The sequence below is a fragment of the Dipodomys merriami genome, unplaced genomic scaffold (assembly GCF_024711535.1).
Source record: "Dipodomys merriami isolate MVZ:Mamm:240054 unplaced genomic scaffold, mDipMer1.0.p SCAF_15, whole genome shotgun sequence".
Lineage (NCBI taxonomy): Eukaryota > Metazoa > Chordata > Mammalia > Rodentia > Heteromyidae > Dipodomys > Dipodomys merriami.
This window is the reverse complement of record NW_027202826.1, coordinates 26,093,944-26,121,676: the sequence shown is the minus strand read 5'-3', so window position 1 is coordinate 26,121,676 and position 27,733 is coordinate 26,093,944. Positions and strand designations below refer to the sequence as shown.

Below are 27,733 nucleotides of genomic sequence, written 5' to 3'. Positions count from 1 at the left end.
AACAATATCTATTTTTTTAAATAAACATAAGGCAAAACATTAATCTTTTTCTTAAAACACACTTTCAGGCTCAGTTCTATCTTTCTTTCCTTATTCACTTGTAAGATTTAATAAGTGTAAGTCAGGAATCATGGTATCTGCATCTCTATTATCAAACAATGTATATCTTTTAAATGTAAAAATGTATTTATTCACAATCCTTGAGAAGTTACCATTCCTTCAGAAAATTCCTTATGAACAAAAAGCCAAGAAAATTACAAGAGTAACTTATGCCAAACCAAAAATATACATCTGATGTATATAAACTTTACAAAGCAGTAACACAGGCAATTTGAATATAGAGTACCTTTAGAATATTTCCAATGACATAGCAACAATTTAAATTAGGTTAAGACAGATATAAATAACAGCATTACCTAATGTGTCATATTTACATACTGAAGTGTTGTTTTTGATTATATGAAATTTAAAATGGACAAAAAAACCTATAGTTGTCATTGCCTAGCAGTTCAAATAGTGAAAGGGCCACATGATTTTTCCTAAATATAGCACGAACTTGAAGTTGCTATTAGATCTGGACCTTCCTATGGTTTGAGAACATGCACTGTCATTGTTGCAAGAGAAGGAAAGAAAAAGATACTAAGGAAAACCCCTGAACAGTTTGCTTGCTAAAAATCACACTCAATTCTTGGCTAAATCAAGGAAAGCTTTACAGGCTTGGGCTTTTATACTGATACATAAACTCTAAGAAAGTTAACTGTCCATCACAAAATGCAGTTTTTATATATATATATATACACACACACACACACATATATGCGTGTATATATATATATATATATATATATATATATATATATATATATATACACACACACACACACATACACACACACACATACATATATATATAGACATACTTAATTCCATCCCAGGAAAGCACCTTGTACTACGAGGCAAAGGAAAACGTAATAAAATCAATGGAACCTTTCATACCAGAAAGGATTTTATTTTTAAATACCCGTATTACCTTTTAACGTTTTCCTTTCTTAAATCATTCAGATATGTTCTGTATAAAATCTTTCTAAGATCATTCACTGGAAGTATATAACTTAAAATAATGACAGCTAAAAACTTAAGAAATCAATTAAAAGTCAATATAGTGGCATGTAAAAAGAAAAACCTAAATCCATATATTTTCAAATACTATTTGTCATCATCACCCAGTTACAACGTTTAGTCTGAGAGCCTGTTTTATATTATCTTTTGATAAGATTGAATCAACATCTTCACACTGGGATTAAGTAACAGGCATGGAAAGAAACTGATACTTGAGCATTTCTTCGTTTATCCAGATTAACTGTGCTATTACATAACAAAACACAAAGAAGTCACAGAAGTGAATAAAGCAGGAAAAGGGAAGATTATTCTAAGAACTTGACTAGCTATCCTGTGCCCCTGTCATATTTGAGAGTTAACCAAAAGTACTTTTTAACATTTTCATAGTTATAAAATAATGATATAGGCTCAGCAGTAAAACATTCAAAACAAAATGAAGATTTTTAAAATATGTAAATATACAAGAGTAAACCAGTAGTGCTATAAAGAGTTAAAATTAATTTAATTAATAACATGACAGACCCATTAAACTGGTCTTGAAAAGCAGAAGGCAGATGATAAAATTGCACTTAATTCTGAAGCATTTCAGGTCTACCTTATCATCCCTATTCTTCTCTAATAAAATAAGCATGTACAACATGGTTTCGTACTTCTGCCTTACAAGGCTGAGCACACCATTTATACATTCCAGATGGTTTTTAACATTTGGTCATAACATAAATAGGATCATATGATTTTATCCTATCGAATCTGCTGATCTGCATCTGACTGCTTTATGCCGGAATCAGACAGTTCCAATACAGGATTCACAAATCCAGAATACTCAGAATTGCCATTATCATCCATTTCGGCACTAACAAAGTCATTCTCCCACTCTAGTCCGTTGGAATCGTCAGAGGCTGATGTAGGATTGCTTCCAGTCTTTTTGCTGCTATACTTGAGTGCAGCTCGGAGAATGTCTTCCTCTGTTCGGGAACGTTCTCTCATTGGAAGCATTCTATTCATTCCTACAATTTGAACAAAGTGTTTAAGAAAATAAGCATCAATGACCCCTCTGTATAGTGTTTATACAATAAAAAACATATTAAAAAAAGAAAATAAGAATCAAAGACAAAAAGCTCTGTTAAAAACTTGCCCATTTATATTGTTGTTATTGCTATTGTTTTACTGGGTTTGATTTGTGAATTAAAGAGTCAGGTCTGGGGAGGCCTTCTGAAGGAAAAGTTGTAGAGTCTAATGCTGATGGATGCTTTAGCTCAGAAGCTAACGCTCACCAAAGGGTGGTTCTGATGCAAAATCGATCATCTGAAGATGAAATTTCTGGAGTCACAAGTCAAATAGAATGGATGTTGGTCTTCAACTGCTTTTAGTCTTACATGGCTAAGTCAATGTCTCTGCCGGGGTCCTTTCCTACCTATATGATAATATAACAACTGCATTCCCCAAAGAATGACAATCACTACAAAGAGAGTGACAAAAGCACACACTTGCCCATACTTCCTGGTTCCTATTACTATTGCATGCACTTCCAATATATCCATATCCATTAAGTCCTTGACAATGCTGTGAAGTTAAAAACAGTCCTAGAATTGACTCCATTTTAAAGATAAGGAAACTGGGGAAGAAAGGTAAGTGATTTATATATGGTCACATAGCTACAAAGTGGTGGAGTAGAAATTTATTTTCAATGCTAGAGATGGAATGTAGGGCTTTGTGCATGCTTAGCAAGTCTCTTCTGACTAACACCTGAGCCCTGAATCACTTTGAATTGTCTGTCTTATTCCAAATTTTGTGTTCTCTAGTATTCTAACTACCGCAACAGCACAGATATTTCTAGAAGAAACTGCTCTGGGTCTAATTTTGAGCAGAAATAATTGGCAAGAAAAATAATTGGAAGAAAAAACAAAACAATGTCATTATATTAGCAGAAGGAGGGGAGAGAAGTTTCCATTTATAATTTCAATTTATAAGATTTGATTTTGGTCATTTAAATAGGGATACAGGTGGACCCATTGCAACAATGAGATGCACAAGTCATTATGTCGAAAAACGAACTTTACAACTTTGGCCAGGGATGGGGGTGAGAGGGGTGGAAGGGTGGGAGATGGGAAGGGATGGGAAGGGGAAACAAAGGAGGAGGCAACAATGCTTGATAAGAAATGTGCTCATTATCTTGCCCATGTAATTGTAACCCGGTATTTTCACAATAAAAAAAAAAAGATTTGATTTTGGCTTATTATCAAAATTACTAAAATCTAGGATTGCCAAAGAGATTGTGAGAGTAATTATATGACTTTTTTTTCTCACCCTAATGAATCGAATACCACAGTAAACAACAACAACAAAAAAAACCCCAAATGCCTGGATTACTGGTTTCTGTTACTCTTGAAAAAATAATTACAAAGATTCAACCCAGAAAAGCAAATTTTTTTAGATAAGAGACAATATAAAGGTATCAGCCAGATAGTAAAATTCTGTGGATTTATGTCTAAAGGAAGCTGGATTGTACATAATCAGCAAATTTCTATGGATTCTGCTAATAACGTGACCAACAGTCTAGGAAGTCATATTACCTATAAATATGTATCATGCAATATGGATGAGAAAAGCAGTGATTATAGAAGATTTGCACAAGATCCTAGCATGAAGATAAGTTTCAACTCTGATGACTGGATCCAAACATGCACAAACGGAAGTACAGGACTGGGGAATGGTATTTAACTGAGAAGATCGAGGATAATTAATGTAATTTTTGATAAAGTTATTCAAGTTTTCTGTGTCTGTTATATTACTGACAAAACAAATGAGCAAGAGTAGAGACTACTTAAGGTCTATTCCAACTCAAAATTCTATGATATACTTATTTTTCTTAAAATTCTGTATTTTATACTTGAGTCTTTCTTAGATTGCCTATTTCTTAACATGACATTAAAACTTAGGCTTATTCAATGAGACACAATATTGGAGCTACAATTCTGAGTACTCAATGTATGTGTCATACCCCATACTGTTTCATGTATTTAATCTGCAAAATATTCACTTGTTTTTCAAGTACTTATATCTTTCTTTCCCTCTTCCTTCTTTTGTTTTCTGCAGTGCTAAAGAGCAAGCCTAGGGTCTCTTGCACACTAGCCAAGTCCTCTATCACCAAGCTATATTCCCAACTCTACTCAAATACTTCATGATTGCCTATGTGCTAAGCAATTTTTAGATTTTTAAATTAAAAAATTCCCTTAGGGTAGGATTATTCTCCCCTGTTTACAATAGACAAACTTTGGCTGAGATTAAATAAAATACTATAGCTTGGAAGAAATGCAAGGCAAAGATGAAATTCATACCTGAGCAACAGCTTTTGTTGTACCAAAGAAACAATTAGATATCTAATTTGGAGTAAACCAAAAGCTAACTTATTTTTGCTTTTAAAGTCCCACAAGGGGCACTAATATTTTACTTTGTACCCAGGTAATTTCATGGGCTAGAGTAAAGCTTACAGAAATGAACATTTTTTTCCCCAATCTCAAGAAACATGAAAACTGACCAACTTCATAAATATCATACTTTTTCAAGGCCTTGCATCATTCAGTTTAAAGGATGTAGAATATAGAGTAAGAAGATTTATATGAATCAACACAGAATAAACTTAACTTCTCAGTAAGATTGTCAATTAGAAAATACCTTCTTCATCTTCCCACTCTAGATCCAAGGATGTGCTGTCATCGTTCCCACTAGTTGATTTAGTTTTGGTCATTAAGTCACAGCTACTTTCTGTATTTGGTGTCAACACTGTGGCATCTGATGAGAGCCCTAAAATATACACCCAACACAATCAAATGTTATCACCTGTGCTCTTTTACCACGTCATTTTCTTTTGCAATGATGTCTCTCTCTAAACATTACTATTATTTTAATCTTCAAAAGAAACCATTGTTGGAATTGTTACACTGTTTAAATATCTACTACAAAGTAGGACATCTTTCTTTTTTTTGGCTATCTAAACCAACCATCACACAAATTAAATTACTATAAGGTTTTCAAATAAGATGAACTCAAGATGTTTCTAATAGTTAATCATAAAGGAACACAAGAAACAAAACTAAAAGATAAAATACATAAAAAGGCAGCCTACTTTCAAAAGGACTCCATATACATATAAAGGTTTTGACTTTTGAAATAATCATTTTAATCTTAATTAATTTTGTAGATCAATTTGTAAAGGAATAAAAATTGTAAAAGCAGTACTTGGATTCCCTATGTTGATACACAGAATAGCCTGAGATTTTGCTCTACTCCAACTCCTTCTGAAAAAGGAAAGATGAAGTGGGGTGCTGGTGGCTCACGCCTGTAATCCTAGCTATTCAGGAGGCTGAGATCTGAGGATCACAGTTCAAAGCCAGCTCAGGCAGATAAATCTGAGAGACTGTTATCTCCACTTAACCACCAAAAAGTGAGGCTGTGGCTCAAGAGATAGAGCACTATCTTTGGTGAAAAAACAAAAAACAAAAAAACAAAAAAACCCAAGGACAGCATCCAGGCCATGAGCTCTACTCTAAGACCAGCAAAAATAAAGAAGAGGTAGAATGCAATTAGCAACCAGTAAGTAACAAATGATCTAGCAATATAAACTGAAGGGTAAAAAGAGCCAGTATCTCCCAATTACCTGCTTAATGTGGCATAAAACAAACTGAAAATGTCCAGAGAATATTTTAGAAGACTTACTACTGCTTCGAAAAACTTCATACTGTGACTTCATATTTCTCAAACAAGATTCAAAGTCATCTTCTGGTCCTGAACTGCAAATAAGAGGAAGTGAACTTTATTAGTAGATGCAATAGAATGGGTACTAAATGAGGATGCTTTGGTTTTTAAGGCCAATTTCCCAAATGTACTTCAGCCATACAAGGAGAATACTCTAATGAAAATAATCTACATTTTCTTTCTTTCTTTTTTTTTTTTTGGGTCCGGTCGTGGGTCTAAACTCTGGGCCTGGGCGCTGTCCCTCAGCTCTTCAGCTTTAGGTGAGAGCTCTACCACTTGAGCCACAGTGCCACTTCCAGTTTTCTGGTGATTAATTGAAGATAAGAGTCTCACAGATTTTGCTGCCCAGGCTGGCTTTGAACCTCAAGCCTCAGATCTCAGCCTCACGAATAGCTAGGATTACAGGCATGAGCCACCAGCATCCAGCTCCAAATATTATCTTAAGAGAAACAATGTTATATATGTTTTGATCTGGGGATCAAACCCAGGACCTCATACACATACTCTACCACTGCCCTACACTTCCAGCTCTAGAGAAGCAGTTAATTTTAGGAACAAGCAAACATGAATACATTCATAAACATGCTACAGTGAGAAGTCATCTCCTTGGAAAGAATATTTCCTATCACAAATAAAAAGGACAAGAAAAATCATTCTTTACCTCTGACAGTCTCCGTTGCTGGGAGGATGGTATCGCTGCATCACTCTCTGCCTTTCTTGCTTTGGAAACACAATGTAATACAAAATCACTCTGCTGCAAAATCATATTTTTAAAAAACCACTCATGCAATGCCAGCAAGTATTGTTTTTCTAGTTTCTAGAAACAAAAATTTAAAGTTATTCTGTAGAAGTCTTTTTCCTTAATTTATCACTAATCAATTCTATATCCTTACTTATGGGTAGAATTTTTCTCAGATCATCTGTGTGTAGTCCTTAAGTGCTTAGAACTTTCACAGTATTATGGAATCTTCATAAAAAAAGCTTTTAAACAAGCAATTTCCCTCTGGCTCAGATCTAGTAAAGTCCACTCATTATGTGAGATTCAGATAGGAAGCCCTGTTGAAGTTGTGACTTTGAGTCACTAGTGTGTATCCTCATCATATGGCCTTTTTCTTCTGCTTCTTCATCTATAAATTGCAGATGGCTCTATTACTACCTAGCAGATTCTATTTCTATGAAAAGCAAATTAACTGGTACTTGTTTGTATGTTGGTGTGTTAGTTTATGTTGTATAGAAAATGTGTTTCTATGGGAAGCATTTACTAAGTAGAGGAAAACTCAACTTAGAAAATCATTCAAATAGATGGTATATAGAATGCTTTTAGTTCTTCCAGACACAGTAGGGATTATAAAACAAGTGCCTATAAGATGCCTTCAAAATACTTTAGTTTCACAGAAAGTATAATTTCATTTTAACTTTTTTACTATTTTAGAATATACTAAAAATTTAATGAAATACTTATATAATTTCATCTGAAGCCCTCTATTTCCACAAAAAGAGAAAGTGAGACAGAGAAGACACAGTTCACATAAAAACTATATGACAATGTGAAAGATATGATTTTTCAGTACCTCTAAGTTTTAGGATGTGACATGATCTTATACTACTTCAACTAAAGTAGTAAGTCCACACAATTAAGACATAGAGGAAAATACTAAGTAGAACAGTGACTAGGCCCTCTTGAGCCTAAACTCTGGCTCTACGTGCATTAGCTGTAGGTTCTCAAGAAAGTTACTTAACTATCTGTTCCTTAAGTTTCCTTCCCATCAATTAAACAGGGATTGAAAATATCACATTTCTCCTAAGATGTTGTGAGAATTAAACACAAGTGAAATACTTCAGTTTGTGACACTTAGCCAGTGCTTGTTAAGTATCTGTTATTTACAATTTCCAGGCACTGCAATAATGACATATTCCCATACAGCACGGTAAGATACCGTAAATCCGATGCCTTTCCTGAAAATAAGCCAAAACTTCTCAAGACCTCAGTCTCAATCTCCCAAAGGCAAGGCAGTAAAGATAAAAGGAAACAGTATCCCTATGAAGCGAAAGCATTATAGCTTATCTGATTCTAAAAGAAATTCTAGCAGTTCAAGAATTATTTAAATTATATTTCAAGACTAGTTTTGAAAAGTTTTCCCTCTAAAAGCACAATTATTTTTTCCAAAAGAATACTGCAATTTGAAGCATTAAAAGTCACTTTAGGATAAGCAAAAATGAGCTCTGCTAACTGACACCATCAAACAGCATTCAGTTTCAAGCATGTGCTTTTAAGTGATTGCAAGCAGTTCAGGACTGACAGACCTAAGAATTTATGCATAAATACATGTTGATATAGAAGAGGCCAGTGATTCTAAGGGGGAAAAAGTCCCAACTTGGATTTGTCAGAGAAAATAAGGAGAAAAGCAACTCTAGTGTGTGTTGGGGTCTTTTCCCCTCACCTCCAAGAGCTTTCGCTGCTTTGCTGCCCTGGCTGCTTCACGCTGTGCAGCGTATGAAGCTTCCTCTTCTAGTCTTAACTTCTCTTCTTGTAAGGCTAACTGTGCATGAACAAAACGATAAGGATTAACAAAAATCAGAACCTGTCTGACTGCTCTACAAACAAAATGTTTTGATTTACAAAAGAAAAATAAATCATTAAAAATAATTGATTTCTACAAAGCATTTCAGAATGGATATTTTTATGATTGCCCATTTCATTTCTTTAATAAAATAACTGAGATTCTATGAGACATTACAGAATTCTTTAGAAAGTCAGTGGTAAAACAATAACATCTAATTTATAACAACACAAGTTTATTTCTCTTGAAGTGCAATAATCTTCATTTCCAATGATCATTCCAAAATCTACTACCCTCTTCCGTGATTTTGCCCTTTCTTGTGCAAGGTCCTTAATGTTAAGGCCAATTATATTGTCTACCAGGTGAACTAAGTGTTCACAAGTCTCCCTCTCTCATTCAAGTGACTTTGATGCCCCATATGTCTCCTTCATTTTCTATTAAACACTCAAAAATTACTTTCTTTTTCTTTAATTGTGAAAATACTGTACAGAGGGGTTACAATTACATGGGCAAGATAATGAGTACATTTCTTATCAAGCATTGTAGCCTCCTCCTTTTGTTTCCCTTTCCCATCCCTTCCCATCCTCCCCCTGCCCTCAAAAATTACTTTCTACTTTAACATCTTGACATTCAAAACAGCATATATACCTGCCTTAGTGGTAGGTATCTCATATTACATCTAAATTAAGAAAAAACAAATATCAGCTCATTTTTTAGTTTAGATAATAATAGCTTCTATTGTATAACTTAATGTATTTGAAATCCTAACTGGTACCAAACTGTCTTTCTGTGCAGTCCTAGAGATTAAACCCATGGCCTTATACATACCAGGTAAGGTAAGCTTTCTATCACTGAGCTACAACACCCAGTTCTTCTTATTAATATCATCATCATCATCATTATCATGATGTTTGGTGGTACTGGGGTTTGAATTCAGGGCTTCACTCCTGCTTGGCTTGCTTGCTCAGCTAGTACACTACCCATTTAAACCATGCCTTTAGTTCATCCACTGTTTTATTTGAAACTAAGTACTAATCACTACATAGCTCAGGCTGACCTTCAACTTGATAACTACCCCAGACTGGCCTTGAACTTGGAATCTTCCTGCTTCTATCACCCAAGTGCTAGATTATAGGCAAATGCCACTACAGCCAGATCAGCCTGCTCAATAAACTGCTTTTTATGTATTGATTCTATTTAGTTTAGTGTTAGCAAAACTATAATTACAGGCCATTTCTAAAAATACATTACATAAGTATGGCTTTTGTGATTTGTTAAAAATACTTGGATTACTGAAAACAAACCCAAGACAAAAACAGAAACTTAAACACTACTTATTGTGACACAGTTTAACAAATTAAAGTTGATTTTAAACACAAAGATACGTTTGGCATCAAATGGTCTCTGATAAATGAAATCAAATTAAAAAATTATAATAGGCTGGAATATAGTTTTTACTTTGAAATTACTTATATATATATATATAAATATAGGTCCAATGACTTTCTGTCATGTATTATTTAATGAAAACTCTCTCCTATTAATTAGGCTTTATGATAACAAGATTATGTACCTCCTTTTGGATTTTCTTATCAAGATCTTTCTGCTTTTCAGCAATGGAATCATAATGCCTCTCTCGCAGATCAACAATTTCTTCCTCAGTAAGAGGCCTAGAGAAAAACAGGAGGGAGCATAGGAAAAAAAAAGTGATAAAACAGAATCCAAACAAAACACTTGGAAAGTCAGAGAAATTCTGAAATTTTACTATTAAAAATGTATTAAAACAACCTAATACTACAACTTCAATTAAGAGTTAAAAAGTCTACATTTGAATACTAAACTTACTATACTGGAGAATATCAGATGAATGAGAGAATACAATACTATTATTATTTAGCACTATAGCCACTTTTTACTTCACTTACCTTCTACGTAAGTCCTACTCAAGCCATCAAACCTACAGTTTGAACTATACCCCAAAATATCCACCATGAAATATAAAACTTACACATCCTGATTTCTTAACCCTCATATTATCCTGTTCAATCACTGGCCTCCTCAAGCCCTTGATCTCTCTCCCTTCCAGTAGGGAGGGAGACAATTTCTTTACATGTGAGCCTTATCATTTGTCTGAATTATATTCTCACCAATACTCTTCTTCCTGGACCCCTACCACGTGACCATATTCAACAGTTTATTGATCTCTGGCAATGGATCATTTTCATGGGTAGCCCTTTCTGCTGTGGGGTGCTGGAGAAAACCTATTATCATCTGTCTGTCAGCCTATAGCAATTGTCCTTACACCTACATGAAGTCCCTCTCATCTCCTATCCTAAGTCTTTACAAACTTGTTTATTATTTTTCTATTTTTTACTACTGAAAAGATCATTTCACCTCACTTGTATCCTCTCACTTATTTATGTATACTCTATTATTCTCCCCAACGTCTAGAGAGGTAGTGTACTTTAACCTGCCTGACATTGCACTAACTCTGGATGTACTCATTACTAATGCCACTCAACTCTTAACTACAGAGTTCTTGCTCCATTAGTGAACACTTCTTTTGTCTGTTTTCATCTCTCTTTATGTGAAAAAAGGAGAGAAGAAATGAAGACACACTTTCATCTGACTAATGGCTACTCCCTTTCTTTTTTCTCTTTCAGCCCAGTTTCCTGCAATTCATCAACAGCTTTTATGTTATCAAATACAGCAAACAATTTTAAGTCTATATTACCTCAGTTTCATGGGACACGGTTGATCAGTCCCTCCAGCGCCCATCCAGCTGTTTTCCCCTGCATTCTCATTTGTTCCCTTAGCAAACTCTCCTGGCTCTTTCATCTACTACATCTTGGCCATTTTCAGAGGATTTATTGTCTGTCTATTCAATTCTCATACCACATTCCAACTACTTTTACTTCCATCTCTCCCCAGTGCTGGACCTGGACATGTTTGTTGTTGTTTTTCCATGGTAGTACAGATCATACTCAGGGCCTAGTAGCATGCTCAGCTACTTTACTACTTACTACTGCTTTACTACTTAGTTACATCAACATAGTTGATAGTGGTAATTACTATGGTTAACTACGGTTAACTAGCCGTATACAAAGCAATGTTTCCTACTTTTGTTTTCCTCTCAAACTTCTGGCTCAGATTTGAGTTTTTTTTTTTTTTTGTATAATTTAAAATAATGCTGGGCATGATGATAATGTGCCTGTAATATTAGCTCTTAGGAAGCTGAGGCAGGAAGATTGTGTATTCAAAACCAGACTAAGCTGTAACTCACTCTGAAGTCAACCTGGGTCCTGCCCGCCCCCCCCCAAAAAAAAATCAAAGCAACAATTTTAAATATTCACTTCATTAAGTTTTGGCAATTATATATATTTAAACGATCTCAACTCAAAGCAAAATATGGAATATTTCTATCATTCTAGGTAGTTTCTTTGCCCTCCTGTCACTTTGCATATGATACTCCTTCTGTTTGGAATGTTCCATGCCTAACCAATTCTTCAGGGATCACCCCAGGTATGACACACCTCAACATTCACTTTCGGCACAGAACTGCTAGCATTTCCTAGGATTCTCTGTAACTGCTATTTTTTTGCTTTTCCTACCTCAAACTCTCATCTCCAGGATCTATCTTCCAGAATAGGCTGTTCTTTCTTCTTGTGTAGAGACCATGTTTATTTTTGTGGTGTTAAGAATCAAATTCATGGCCTCAAGCCCAAAGTCTCAAGCATGCACAGTAAGCACTCTACCAATGAGCTATATTCTGAGAAAAGTCTGACTTGCCCAGGATGGTCTTGAATAAACTTCCAAAATGATGCGATTATAGGTGGGTACCACCCTGCTAGTACAAGTCTGTTTTTTTAGTCTCAGTATCTAGCACAGGAGCTAGCACAGAGGAATTGCTTGATAAATAATTTTAAGACTATATGCTCAAAATATGAAACGTATGAAACTATTCTTTTGATATTACCAGCTTTTATTTTGTTTTGGTGGTTCTGGGGTTTAAAGTTAAGGCCTTGTATTTGCTAAGCTGGTGCTCTATTGCTTTAGCTTTTTGATGTTTTTTTTTTTGGGGGGGGTCCGGTCGTGGGGCCTGAACTTGGCCTGAACACTGGGCTAGCGCTCTACCACTTGAGCCACAGCGCCATTTCTGGCTTTTTTATTTTTCTGCTTATGTGGTGCTGAGAAATTGAACCCAGGGCCTCATGCATGCAAGGCAAGCGCTCTACCACTGAGCCACCTTCCCAGCCCTATTTGATGGTATTTTACACACAGACTTTAGTAAACTTTTCTGCTAAGGTTAGCCTCAAACTGAGATATTCCAGAAGCACTGAGCTTCCTGAGTAGCTGAGAATTACAATCCTGAGTCATTGGTGCTCAGATTTGTTATAGTTACTTTTGAAGTTCTAAAAATCTTTTGATTAGTATATCACAAAGAAGCATATAAAAAAAGGAATGGGTTAAAATTAAACTAAAAGGAAATGTATTTATCAATAATAGTAATAAAATGTAAAATTATTTACAATAGTTCACAGAAAAACATGAAGGCATTCTTATACATTTTTAAATGTTCAAAACTATCTTTGGAGAAATATATTATTTACCTCAGTTTTATAGAAAGAGAAAAGGTTCAGAAACAAACTGCTTAAGGATTCAAAGTAAGCAAATACTAATTCTTAGTAGCTTCTTCTACATCATTTTTTGGTAAATTTTCTGTTGTTCTTTTAGAAGCCTTACCTATGACTGCTTCCTGGGCTCTCCCCCTGTACAAAATTAATTAAACAATTAAAGAATTTTCAAGAGCAGCATTCTATTTAAGGCAAGGTATTAGAATTTACATTTTATCTGATTGTTTACTTACCAATTTTTTTTGTCACTATAAACACATCTCACATTAAAAATACTTGAAACAAAAAAAAATCCTTTAAAACTGTACTATTTTTCCAAAGGAAAACACTAGTTTACTATTACCTGAATTAGGTAACAACTCTTTGCTGAATATTTGTTAGCTTTCTTTCTAACCAATACTTAACAATGAATAGCAAATGAACTTGTACAGGCAAGCTGTAGTAGGACAGCATATTCTCTATGCCCTCACCACTTACAGCTGATTCCCGTTAGTCACATATCCAATCTGTAAAGCCACCTTTTGTGAAAATATATTTGTAATCTCCAAGTCAATAGTCCTACACTTTCTTGGTCATTTGAGCAGCCTATACGTTGTACACTTTTAACAATGTACATTCCCAGCTGAGGTAAAACAAGTGTCACACTGTCTTTTCTCAACTATCATAATGAATAGGTGACATTTATATCTAGTGCCACATTTCTTGTTTTTTTTTGTCTTTTAATTGCTCCTGGTTTCACTGTCGAAAATGATCCTTAAATGTAGTGCTTAGGGGCTGTCTGGCTGTCTATTCCTGAAGTATAGGAGGTGTGATGTGCCTTACAGACAAAATATGTCAGATAAACTCATTTAGGCAGAGTTAGTGCTGGTGGCAGCAAGTCCATTTAATGAATCAACAATGAATGTTAAATATAGTTTTTAAAGCAAAAAATACACATAAAATATAATTATATAATAGTTGGGAAATGACAATATAACCAGAGCTTCAAGAATTTTATTTTCCCTATGACAAAGTATTCACTAATTCAGCACTCATGGACACTTTAAGGAACATAATCACAGCAAATAACAGTAATTGACTGTTTTAGTTTTCTTTCAAAGTGTTACAAAATTACAAACTAATTTGCACTTATAAACATTTATACTGTTCAGGTCTGAATTTAAAATGTATGACTAAGTTAACCACAGGAATAAAATGCTAATGGTCCACATTTAGAAAATAGCTCAAAAAAAATAGAATGACAATGATATAACAAAAAATGTACAAGATAGGAAAGACTGGTTGGTAAAAACAAGACCAAACTGTCATTAGGTCTTCAACCACGAAATAAGTGATAGACTAGGAAAACACTTGAGACCACAAGTTCTTCTGAGAAGCAACATGTCAAGATACATTATGATGCAGTCAGCTTTGAAACCGTTGTTTCCAATGTATATTTACAAAGCTCATAAAACAAATGACATGGCGATGGAAGTGACCTTGAGGAAGAGAAGAAAACTTGTGTTCTATAAAACTCTGGCTGTTGCTTTGATGGGAAAACAAAAGGTCAAGAATTTCTAAGGCTAAGATTCCCTTTTTTTGCAGCTAGAACTGTGCTATGCACAGAGTGGGTGCTTGAGTTTGTTGTGGGTTTTGGTCTGTTTTTTTTTTTTTAAAATTTGTAAACTAGTAAATTTTGTGTTTATCTTTAAGGTTGGCTATGTGTAAAACTGTTTTATAAAACATTTTAAAAATTAAAAATTATAGAAAAAAAGAATTTCCTAAACGATGACACTGTTCTGATTCAGGATTTTTTTTTTTTTTTTTTTTTTTTTGAGACAGATTGTTGTTATGTAGGCTAGGCTGACCTCAATCTCTCCATGTAGCCCAGCCTGGATTTTAACTGACTTTCCTCCGGTGTTTACCTTCTGGTCCTGATTTTACAGGCATATAAATCACAACTGGCCACAAATATATATTATTTAAAAAAAAGAATTTATACCTAAATTTATTTGAGAAATGCTGAACTGAGCAGGTTTAAAAATGTTTGTTTACAAGGTAGCATTGGTGGCTCATGCCTGTAATCTCTGATACTGAGGATCAAGGTTCAAAGCTTGCCTGGGCAAAAAATTCTATAAGACTCTTATCTCCAGGTAACCAGAAAAAAGCCAGAACTGGAGGTGTGGCTTAAGTGGTATAGCACCAGTCTCGAAAAAGCCAAGTAAAAACACAAGACCCTAAGTTTAAGTCCCAGTAATGGCTCCAAAAACAAAACAAAAACTTTGGTTTTGATTGTTGCTTTATAACAACTTTTTAAAGATCTTTTAATATGCTAATTTATACTCTCACACTAGTATTCTATACATATTATAGGAAATGGTGAATTTGAAAATAATTCAACTTTTGGGCTGGGAAGGTGGCTCAGTGGTAGAGTACTTGCCTTGCATGCTTGAGGCCCTGGGTTCGATTCCTCAGCACCACATAAGCAAAAAGAAAAAAGCCGGAAGTGGCACTGTGGCTCAAGTGGTAGAGCGTTAGCCTTGAGCTGAAGAGCTGAGGGACAGCACCCAGGCCCAGAGTTCAGGCCCCATGACCGCATCCTCCCCCCCCCAAAAAAGAAAATAATTCAACTTTTATAAAAAAGGTTTTATATATTTCCTCTTATTTCTAAAGGAAAAGGCAAAAAAGAAACTTGAGCTTTTAGCTAGTCTAATTCTAGAGATGTGCAAAGAAGGCCTCCAGGATGGTAAGACATTTGCATCAACTCACACAATTAGTTTATGGTAAATGGAAACAGCATACAAACTAAAGCTCTCCTAACTATGCCTGTTCATAATATATACACTTCACCAAGTCTAAAGTGTACTTATTAATCTTACAGTTGACTAAGTTTTAGATGAAAGCTGAGATACAGAAAGTCAGGTTAAATTAGAAATTGATTGTACAATGAGCCATAATTTCTTCCTCAGAAAGGTTCCACACTGGATTGTTCCTGAGGGAAAGAGATTAGAAAATCCCTATTTGAAATTCAATTCTAGAGAATTAAAAAACTTTTGTGTGCATATGTATGTGTGTATGCACAGTATATATTGGAAAACTGAATTCTTGCTAATACAAAATGATACAGAAGAGATGAAAAAGTAAACGTAAAAATTTCAAAATAATTAAAAAAAATAAAAGTAATGGTTAGAACAAATGCAATCATTAACCATGAATGAATTCTGTATTATGGAAATACTTACTTCATCACTTTCTACTAGATTCTCAAACTGAAAGAAGAAGAAAGCTAAGTGTTAGAAGGCATATTTGTCTAAGATACATCTCACAAGAAATTGTTACTTTTTCATGTTAAGAATAACTTATTTTTATATGTAAAAGATACTTAAGACAATTACTTTATATGTATCAGCACATCTGATATATTCAACAGTCCTATAAAATAGTCAAGGTAAATACACACTATTTGTATTTATGATTTAAATAAAAAACATAATTACAGCAGAAATTGTATCAGAAATTTTCACTGGGTTGAGTATTTCATTAGGTATTTTAAACCCACACTACCAGAATAATCTTCAGGTAAACAAATTATTTTATGTCATAAAAAGAAAAATATTTAAGAAATAGGGGCTAAAAAGATGTCTAAGAGAGGGTAGTCATTGTTCCCAAACAAAATGCCTTTCTAGAGACAGGAATGCAAATAATTTATTACAGAATGATAAACACTATTATATCAAATGACTTGCTGGGACTCATTACTATTAAAATATTTGCCTTGTACATATACAAATATGGATAAGTAACACTTAAAAGAAGAAAAACTGTTTTATTGCAAATATTGTTTTGCTTAAAGATTATGGGAAGGGCTGGGAAGGTGGCTCAGTGGTAGAGCGCCTGCCTTGCATGCATGAGGCCCTGGGTTCGATTCCTCAGCATCACATAAGCAAAACGAAAAAAAGCCGGAAGTGGCACTGTGGCTCAACTGGTAGAGCGCTAGCCTTGAGCTGAAGAGTTGAGGGATAGCGCCCAGGCCCAGAGTTCAGGCCCCACCACCGGACCCCCCCCCTCTCTCCCCCCCAAAAAAAAGATTATGGGAAAACAATGAACTCAAAGATTTAGACAATAATTTAAGGGAATAATAAAGCTATTCAAAATTAACTTTTTTATTAGTTTGTGATTTAAAAACAAGAACTAATTCTTAGTTCACTTTTCCTCATTTAATATGGAAATCAGTGAAGTAGCATTCAATATTTATATCCAGGTAGTTCTGGAACAGAACTAATTTCTGTCGCTTAAGGTATGTATTGCATAGCTCAATTTCTTCACTTGTCTAAGCCTCTAACTTTCCATCTATATAACAGGTAACACCCACCTATTTGAGCTGTAGCAAAAACTGTGTGTGGTGGCATTCCTTAACTGTATGGCAAGGGGCTGGTACACAGCAGACAGTACTGCCTGAGCGAATGGTAATATTCATTGTTTCACACAGAAAGAAAAAGCAACTTCATTCTCTGTGAGATGCTTCAAGTCTATTTGCTATTTTGATTCTGTTATACCTTTCTACTCATGTCTGGGGCACCACCCTTGAGTCTGTAGAACCAGTGCCTTAAGTGAGACATTTCTGACAGATGAGTACCTTCTGAGCTGTGTAGGATAAACCAAAATCAAATCTGCAAACTTCTCCCTATTCTCTCTGTTCTGCACTTTCTCTTCATTAGAACCATTACTAGTGAAACTAAACATTCTCAGTCCTTTCTATCTTAAAGTCCTTTCTGCTCTTTTTAATCCCATAAAATTCATTACGCTACTTACCTCTATTGTTAAGTGCTCACCTCTAGAGCATGTTCTAAAATATTTGGATCTGGGAAGAAAATCAGAACACAACATTAAAAACTAAAACTAACTCAAAGTGAATATGATGCCAAATTTTCTCAAGAGCAGCTTTAATCCTCTAATATATAATTATCATATACTTGCACAAAGTAAATTTATCTCGAGTTTTAAATAGTTTTTTAAGTTTCACTGTTAAATCAATGATATTTTTTATTAGTAGCAATACTTATTAAACTTCTAAAAAATAATTTATCTCAGCAACCATTGTTCTTTTCCCTGAAGAACCTGCCTCTGATCAATCTAGGTTCCAGCTTAGTGACTAACATAAGTGAAGGATGAGCAAAGTTCAGTCCCCCAGACTGAATTTGATTTTTCCAGAGCTATGAAGAAACCAGAGAGAGATACAATGTCCCCCAAAAGCTCTAGGGAACTGCCGGGGACTATGCTTCTAGACGATCTTCAATGACAGGAATAAAAATCAACTAAATGAGTTAGTGGACAGAATCATCTCAAAGGACCATTTCCATCCCTACCCTGTAACATATCTAACTATAATAAGTAAGCTTTTTTCAATATATATCTAATAATCGAACAGTTAAACAACCTTCAGATCTTCCTCTTCCTTAGCTCATCTTTCCTCCATGTTTAATTGATCATAGATCTATAGCTGAAAACTCTGCTGTTCAGATTCCAATATAACACAGCTTGAGCCCCTACCGCACTCCTATAATATGTAGCAGTACTCAGAAAAGACTTGGTGCATTTTTTATTACAAAAAAAATTTATTTTGTAATATCTACAAAATATTTGTTATTTTTTTCCTAAGCGACTATTTTTCAGAAAGTTTCAGTAAATATCAAGAGTAAACAACTTTGGTCAACTTCAAAAGAAAATTTAGTATACTACTTTAAATCACAACTGCTGAAGAATCTTAATAGCCAGCCTACTTTTTAGACTCATCCTATTTTTAGCACGTAAGTGGGTCGTAGCGTACAAAGTTCCCCAAGTCTACTTTAAAGAACATTATATAGAGTAAATAATTACAAAGCAATTTTAAGTTTTTTTCCAGTGTCAAATATAAATGCTTCTAAGTGAAAATAGCTAAAAACCACCATGTGAGGCTTTTATATTCTTAACATTTGACTAAAGCTACTGAATCAGAAAGTAATTTCATCTACAATGATAACACAATTCTACTAGAAAATGCTAAGTTCATATAGACCTGAGATTCATGAAAGTATGGCTATTGCAGCCATCACAGAAATAATGCAAGAAAATGGCACCATAAATTGAAAGTGATTTCTCTCCCTCATTCCTGGAATATACTAGCAACTCATTATTATAGACTGCTGGACATCTCTGGTAGCTCAACTAGGAAAGGAAAAAAAAAAAAAAAGAAAGAAGAAAAGATATGCAATACTAAACCTGACACCAATGACAGATTCAAGTAAAGCAGTCATTCTCATATTCTGGTACAAAACAAGCACTTTGTCAAAAAAGATTACTCATCTTCACCCTCAGGCTGGCTCAGAGCCAGGGTGCTATATTCCTTCCACTTTATTTACTATTTATCTATCATTGAGGCAATAATATCAAGTTTTAACTGTCAGTGCTGGTATTTGATAGGACAAATTATTTTCTTCAGAATTTGAGAACTGGGTAATCAAGTTCAAGAAAAATCCCACTAGGATCTTAATTGGAATTATGCTGAATTTCTAATCAAAAGTAAAATTTTAAGCACTGTATGCTTTTTCATTATGAACATGGTCCCTCCATTTATTTAGAATTGTTCTCAAACTTGTTCTAGGATTACACACCTATTCTTGATTTATTCCTACATTATTTATTATTATATATTCCTGGATTATTCCTAGATAAAAATAATGGTAAGTCATTTATAAATACATATTATCTAGTCACTGCTGGTAAGTAGCAACATAATAAAGTTTAATGAAATGACATTAGATAACATTTTACACTACTAGGTTGGAAAAATGACCTAAGACAAAATTTAGTATAAAGGATGGAACAATGGAAACCCATTACTAGTGAAATTATGAATTTGTATAAAGCAAAGTGTGTGGTGCCAGTACCGGTGCCTGAACTCAAGGTCTCACTTCTCACTTGGCTTTTATCCATTTGAACCACAAGTCCTCTTCTGGCATTTTGCTGGCTAATTGGAAATAACTTTTCTTCCCCAAGCTGGCTTTCAACTGCAATCCTCCTGAATAGTTAGGATTACGTGTGTAAGCCAACAGAACCTATTAACATTTTCCAGTATATTTGAAGATGTGCATACACTTGTGCCTGAAATTCTATTCCAAGATATACACACCAACGAATCTTTTACACATATATAGCAAGACATTTATGAGAATCCTAACTGAAGTTGTAACTGCAAAGCAGATTACAATTATGATTGCTAATTTATAATTGTTATTAACTACATTTACAAATTATTGTTATCTCTGGAAATAATAGAAATGCCTATCAATGGGAAATGCATAAATAATGGTCTAGTCATACAACACTACTCAGGAACAGAGATGAGTGCACAAACTGTTAGTACATCTACAAAAATGGGAAGTTTTAAAGTCACAATCTTAGCTAAGTATGGTACTTGTAATCCTGTCTCCTGGAAAGATCATGTTTCAAGAGTAGCCAGAGAATGGGGGAAAAGTTTGCAAGATTTTAATCTCAACCAATAAAAAGCGGCACGCAGTGGTGCTGTGGGATAGGTGGGAAATATAAATATGAGAATCTCAGTTGAGATCGGCCCAGGCATAAATTCAAGACCTTTCTCAAAACATAACAAAAGCAAAAGGAGTAAGATATAATTCAAGTGGTGTAAAATGGCAATTGTAAGCTTAAATCCAACTAATACAAAAAAGAAAAGGGACTAAAAATTATCCTGTACATCCACAGAATCATAATCAATGTTTACTGTATTTCAAGAAATTATAAAGGACTATAAAGACCCTTCTAGTCTCCAATGTAGGGAGTAAAACAGCCTGAGAAGCTGCTCTGCCAAGTGCCAGACCACAGGAGTCCTAGAGAAGTGAGTGGAGATAAATGTATAAAGTATATGTATGAATAATATATGCAATCAAATTTGAGGCTGGATAAAAAAATGATAGCTTGGATTACAGTGGCATCTGTGAGATAAGTGTATGGATTAAAGAAATATGTAAGTCATCTTGTTTGGGGATGGACTGGAAAATGAGAGATGATAGCAGTGTCAGAATCCCAATGGAGATATAATAGGAAAGAAGCAGCAACGAAGAGAAATATAATGTGGCCGAGTCCAGGAGTGAAAGGGTAATGAATATGGAGGCTAGAAGAATCATTATCAGTGTAAGAATCAGTATCACTTCCAGCTAGGATGTTAGAAAATGGTTAAGATCACTTCCTATGTGCACTTCAACAAATCAGCAGTCCTGTGCCCTGGAGGTGGAGGTGAAAAACAAAGGGGGTAAAAACTAAACATTATACTTAAGAGTGCACGTTCAGTTCTATAACTAATGAAATCTGAACCGCTGAAATTGAGGCTTTAAAAGCAATGACTTAAAAAGAAGTGCATTTCTCCCTTTTTCTTATTTAGAGCTCTCCAGTCATCCAAGGACACTCATTTACCTGTTCCCCAGAGCTGTCTCTAAATGAAGTGGGCTTCAGTACATCCATTCTACTACCACTGATATGAAAAGATACTAGAAAGGGGGCAATGAGAGATTAAGGAAGGTTGTTGGAAGGTAATACTTTGAATGACGGCAGTATGTAAAGGAATTTGGAAGAGTTTAAAAGTAGTATGGCACAGGCCAGGTGTAGCGGTTCATACCTGTAATCCCAGCTACTTGGAAGACAGGCAGACACTGGAGGTAACATGGTTCAAATCAAGCCCAGGCAAAGTTAACAAGACTCTATTTCAAAAATAGGCACAAAACTGGACATAGTTGTGCATGCCTCTAATTCCAGTAGGCAGACTGTGGTCCCAAGCTGGCAAAGGCAAAAAAGGAGTCCCTACATGAAGAAAATACCTAAGATAGCAAAGACATGTGGTGTAGCTCAAGTAACAGAGCATCTCCTGTGCAAGAGCTAGGCTCTCAAACTCAAGTTCCACCAAAACAAAGTAAGAATTAAAAAAAAACAAAACCCCCCCCAAAAAAACGTAGAGACTTTGGCATACCTATTTACTTATTGTACCATCAAGGCAGATATCAAAATAATCTGTTGTTAAGGATAAAATCAATTTGTCAAAAACTTTCTACCTGGGCTGGGAAGGTGGCTCAGTGGTAGAGCGCTTGCCTTGCATGCCTGAGGCCCTGGGTTCGATTCCTCAGTACCACATAAGCAAAAAGAAAAAAGCTGGAAGTGGTGCTTGGCTCAAGTGGTAGAGCGCTAGCCTTGAGCTGAAGAGCTGAGGGACCGTGCCCAAGCCCAGAGTTCAGGCCCCACGACTGGACCCCCCCCCCCCAAAAAAAAAACACAACTTTCTACCTTTCTCCTATTACTTTGTATAGTAGATAAATATTTTTCAAGTAAAAAAAAGAAAACCTTAAACTTTTAAACATTTCCACAATGGCACTGTTTTCTTCAAATGCTTCTGGATCACATCTGGTAAAATATAGCAAGAAAGTTTCTGTTTGACACTATAAATAAATGATGAGATGCCAAGGTAAATTGTTCCAAAGTCTATTAAAAATTAAAAGCTTCCCAGGTCTAATTTTGTTTCTTGAACAAAAGACTGGAAAGGTTATAAATCAGATACTTGTCAAAAACGATTACAAAGATGATAGACACATTGTTTTTCAATTGGTATTAAATATTTCAGTAGAGGTTTAGCCATTTAAACTGGAAGGGCCCCAAATCAACAGACTCCTCAGGCAGGGACAGCAGTGACATAGGTGATACAGGTCATAGTTAATTTTGACAAGGCCACCAAATGCCCAGATACCTGGCTAAAAGTTATTGGGGCTGTGAAGGTGGTTCAGTGGTAGAGCGCTTGCCTTGCATGCCTGAGGCCCTGGGTTCGATTCTTCAGCACCACATAAGCAAAAAGAAAAAAGCCGGAAGTGGCGCTGTGGCTCAAGTGGTAGAGTGCTAGCCTTGAGCTGAATTGCTGAGGGACAGCGGACAGCGCCCAGGCCCAGAGTTCAGGCCCCACGACTGGATCCAAAAAAAAAGAAAAGAAAAAAGAAAAGAAAAAAGAAAAGTTATTCTGGGTACATTTTCAAGAATGCTTTGGAACAGATTGGCTTTTTGGACTGGCAGCCTACCTTCTTCAATGTGCGGGGCATCATCCAACCTGCTGGAGGCTGGACCAGGAGGAGAAAGGTAGAAAAAGGCTGCCTCACTGCTCCAGTTGAGTGAGGCCTTGGCTGTCTTCTGCCCATGGGTTAGGACTTAAGACCACTAGCTTTTCTGGGTCTTCATTTAGAGACCCAGCATCTATCTAGATATAGCAGACATATCTAGACAGAGGCACAGCTTTGATAGAGACACATATCTTCTACTGGATCTGCTTCTCTGGAGGACCCTGACTAATATAACTGGTAAGAGTAAAAATATTTGCTGCTTAATTAGCCTTTTCTCAATAAAGACTAAGAAGCATGGATTCTCAGGAAGATTATTTTAATTTCTTAGGATGGCAAAGTTTAAGGCAGAAGTACAGAGAAAGGAAAGGGGTTTAGAATGTGTAAAGACAGAATGAATAGAACATACGTAAAATCTTTTTTAGGCAGATCTGAAGTGAAAGGTAAGTGCATATGAGATTTGGAAGTGTTAGTAGTTGAAATAACAAAATGGATGAAATTTTGAAGAAGTAGGTAGTATATGTGTGAAAGGGATTAAAGACAAAAAATCCAGTATTTAACAAACATATAAAGTAAGGATAAGTAGGAAAGGAACAAAACAAAAAGATAAAAGTGGTGCAAGTGCACCAGTTACCAAAAAAAGAAAAAAAGAAAGAGTATAGCTTACCACACAGGACAGTCTCAAGCTGTTGAGATAGTCATAAGATTGTTCAGTAACACAAAGTATGAGATAGATCACAGAAAGGGAGAGAGAAGAAAGAGAGAGAGGAAGGGAGGGGGGAGAGAGAGAGGGGGAAAAGAGGAAAAAGGAAGACGGAGAGGATATGGAATGGGGAAAGGGAGGGAGGGAGGGATAGAGAAAGAGAGAGAGAGGGCAGAGAAAGAGAGAGAGAGAGAGAGAGAGAGAGAGAGAGAGAGAGAGAGAGAGAGAGAGAGAGAGAGAGAGAATGTATAAGTGCACAGCCACACAGAATAAAGAACCATGAGCTATTACTGGTTAAGGTAAGGGCTTTGATTTCAGAGAGACCTGGGCTGGATTTTCAGCTCTACTATCTTGGGCAAGTTAAACTTTCTAAGCTTCAGTTTTCAATCTGTAATGTGTCTATAGATTAAACAGCATTAACCTAAAAATCCAAAATGGTCCAAAATCTTAAAACTTTTTGAACCAACATGATGCTACAATTGGGAAGTTCCAATTTGTCTTCATGTGACAAGTTAAAGTCAACATAAGGAAGAATTTGGGGGCAGCCTGGGCAACACAGGAAGAAACAAATGACAACAAAATATATACATGCACTTGATTAATTTCAGGTTATGGTTTAGAAACAGTATATAAAATATGGCAGTTTCATGTTTTGTTTTGGTTCCATCTCAAGATACATCCTTATGTGCATAAAGAATTTCAAAATGCTAAAATAAAATGCCAGATCTGAAACACATCTAGCCTTATGCATTTCAGATATGGGATATTCAATTGGTGATAGTACTTATTTCTTTATAGGGTGTGGTAGGGATTAAATGAATAATGTATTTATTGTAGTGCCCGGCACACAGGAAGTAACTAAATGTTGGCAGCTGTTATTAAAGTCATTTTTACTGGAAAAGGAAAAAAAATCCTTGTAAACTGCTGCCTGAGGACACTCAGCTGATGTTGAAAAAAGGTCAACAACTACTAAATGCCAAGAAAGATAAAAATATGGTTTAAAAAAATTGTGTGTCAGTACTGGGGCTTGGGTGTTGTCCTTTAACTTTTTCATTCAAGTTTGGTGCTCTACCTCTGGCCTTTTAGTGGTTAATTGGAGATAAGAGTCTCAAAGACCCTTCCTGGCTTAGCTGGCTTTGAACTACATTCTTCAGATCTCAGCCTCCTGAGTAGCTAGGATTATAATCATGAGCCACAGATACCTGGCTTGATTATACTTTTATATAAAACTATAGCATATACTGACCGGAACAACTGTTCTAGTAGCTCAGTAGAAATACAGGAATTAAAATACAACCTAACAAAATATAATTTGGGCCTTCCATTTAAGAAAAAAACAAACTACACAAAAGACTTCCACTACTGCCCAGAGAAACAGAGCTGACCAGCAGATGGAGCCCTCTGGAATATCTTGGTAAGCAAAACCTTATTGTAAAGGATAACTCACTAAGGTATCTAAATTTTGTTTCTTAAACCTCCTAATTTTATTTCTAAAGATCTATTTCAATCACCAAATAATGTTACAAATAATAAGGTTTCCAAAGTATTTCAACAGTGAAGTTTTGATAAATCAACAGACAACTCTATTCTAGTATTTAAACATATTAGAATGCTCTCATCTTTTTTGGTAGTTCTTGCTTTCAGATCAGACTGTGCAGAGTGATCTGATTTTGAGATACTCTTGGGAAATCTGCAAGGGTAAGAAATGGAGTCTTGGAATATAAGGCAACCCGGTGGAGTCCAGCGTAAAGCCTTAAGGAAACCCAAATTGCCCTATTTTCTGTTTTGCAGTAATTGCAGTGTGACACATAAAACCAAGGGAAAAGCTTGAGTTCACCCCTAAACTATCTCACTCTTGGAAGCACTTGAAGGTTACTATCTAGCTCTGTGCCTAAAGAAAAGCAAAACTACCCGGTGACTTAAAAAAAATAGCAACTAGACACTCATTTCTACCTGCGGACAGGAAGTGGCTAAAAATGTGAAGACTGAACAGGAAGGTAATCAGGAAACTGTCAAAATAAAAAAAACCCTCTTAATTCATTCGTTCCATACGTTGAATTAACAGGACCGATATGGACCTGAGGTCCAGATGGGCTTTGGTTGCAATCACGCATTGACGGCCTCTCCAAATTGTAAAAATAAATAGATACGGGGGGGGGGGGGATCATATTCTACTCTTCTGGTTATCAGCACCCTAAACATGGAAACGCGACTTCTACTTTTAAAAACATCCACCTTAAGACGATCAACTTTGGAACCAGGAAACCACTTGCTGATGGGGGTCAAGGACCAGATCCACATCCAGGGACAGGGGCTGGTCCAGAACCCCCAGAGCTCAGGGTCGGGTGTGGGAAGGAGAAGGGGGGGGGGAAGGCTGTGGAAGCAGCCAGGAGCGCGGGGTGGGGAGGGCGCCGCCGGGGACGCCCCCTGGTGACAGGTGGCCGGTCGGGAAGGGGACCTGCTGGGGGCAGCAGGAGCCGCACCCCGTCCCCTCCTCCTTCAGGTCTCCCCGCTCCCCCCCCCCCCCCAGGGAGGCCCGGAGCCAGCCTCCCGACCCGGGCCTCCGTCACCCCCCGGCCAGATGCCCCCCTGGGGTCTTCCTGGGGTGGGGTGGGGCGGAGACGGTAACCCGGGGAAGGGGTTCCTTGGCCCCGCGAGGGCCCGGGTTGGAGGAGCCGGCGGGGCTGGGCCCGAACCCCCGCTCCTTACCCTCCGCCTACTCGCGGCAGCCGCCCCGCTTCCTTGCGGAGCCGCCCGAAGCACTGCGTCCAGCAACAGTTCCCCATCGCATGCCGCCCGGCCGCCGCCGCCGCCGCTCCGCCGCCGCCCTCGCACAGCCCCGGCCCAGGCCCGGCAGCTGCATCCGCGTGGCCCGAGCCCGAGCGGGGAAGGTTCGGGAACCGACGGCCGGCAGGCAGGAGCGGGGCCCAGGCGGCTCCGCGGCGGCCCGAGGGGCGGAGGCCGCGGGGGTGGAGAGGGGAACAAAGGCCGCGGCTACTCCCGCGGCCTCCGAGGGTGCCGCGCCGAGCTTCGGAGTTGGGACTCCCGCCGGGTCCGCATGGCCCTCCTCCCTGCTCGATCCCCGGCCTCCCTGGAGGGAAACGCGCCCCTAGCCGTCGCAGAAGGCCGGCCAGTCCCGCGCGCGTCGCGGGCCCAGGCCCCGCCTTCCCGCCAGCCCCGGCCCGAGCTTGGCCAACGGCCCCTCCACGCCCCGCCCCAGCGTTGGCCTCTCCTGGGCTCCAATTGGGCGCACTCCCTGGGCGCGCACCGCCCCTTCCGGATACCCTCACACGTCACTTCCGCCAGCTTGTCTCCGCCGGCCGGCCGCCTTCTTCTTCACCTCGGAACCTGTGTGAAGAACGGAGCTGTCGTTGGACTTTGACCCAGCGCGGGAATGTTTCCTTCCCTCTTTACGGTTTCGGGCGCGTCAGGTGTTGTATGGTTTAGGCTCAGCTTCGAACTTTGCACTGAAATCTGGTGATACGCTTACCTAGAGCACTAGGCCCAAAGTCCTCTGGTGGAAAAGCATTGCGCTGTGCCCCCCCCCCCCCCCCCATTCCATCAGCGAGGGAAAGGAGAGTCACGGGGACTGGTAGCAGTTACGGTGAATCCTACTCTCCAGGATCATTCATTTTCTTCATGTAGTTTCGTTTGGTATCGATCTCTAGTCAGCATACTAAGGAAACATACATGATGGCACTGCAGCCAAGTTTTATGTGTAACATCAACTCGTAAGGTTGGGATCTAGACCTGGAGTCTGGCAAGGACATCAGCCTTGCTAACTCAGGCATGCTGCCCAGCTTCTGGCTATGAAAACAGGCCTGTTAGAATAAATCGGAG

General features: G+C 37.3%; 1 protein-coding gene across 2 annotated transcripts; it reads right to left on the bottom strand.

The window, feature by feature from the left end:
• Positions 1–195: 195 nt before the first annotated feature.
• On the bottom strand, positions 196–27,068 carry Ap1ar (adaptor related protein complex 1 associated regulatory protein). 2 transcript variants are annotated; one of them, XM_070022467.1, is made up of 10 exons: positions 26,603–27,064; positions 17,861–17,909; positions 16,291–16,317; positions 13,179–13,204; positions 10,009–10,105; positions 8,316–8,414; positions 6,536–6,594; positions 5,836–5,909; positions 4,795–4,923; positions 196–2,126 (listed from the first exon to the last, which is right to left on the bottom strand). In XM_070022467.1, the coding sequence occupies exons 1-10, from the start codon at positions 26,677–26,679 to the stop codon at positions 1,861–1,863; spliced, it is 903 nt and encodes a 300-aa protein (XP_069878568.1). In that variant the 5' UTR covers positions 26,680–27,064; the 3' UTR covers positions 196–1,860. The 2 variants fall into 2 exon arrangements, with proteins under 2 accessions (XP_069878568.1, XP_069878569.1); XM_070022468.1 differs by lacking the exon at positions 8,316–8,414 and having other exon boundaries at positions 26,603–27,068.
• Between the last annotated feature and the right edge of the window lie 665 nt (positions 27,069–27,733).

What these genes read in the sequence shown, in the direction of transcription:
- Ap1ar (XM_070022467.1), bottom strand. Translation starts at nt 26,679, where the DNA reads ATGGGGAACTGTTGCTGGACGCAGTGCTTCGGGCGGCTCCGCAAGGAA. An exon ending in GTGAGCACTTAACAATAGAG is followed by an intron (nt 16,318 to 17,860) that starts GTAAGTAGCGTA and finishes TTCTTCTTTCAG; the next exon opens with TTTGAGAATCTAGTAGAAAG. An exon ending in AGCAGCGAAAGCTCTTGGAG is followed by an intron (nt 6,595 to 8,315) that starts GTGAGGGGAAAA and finishes GTGTTTCCAAAG; the next exon opens with CAAGAAAGGCAGAGAGTGAT.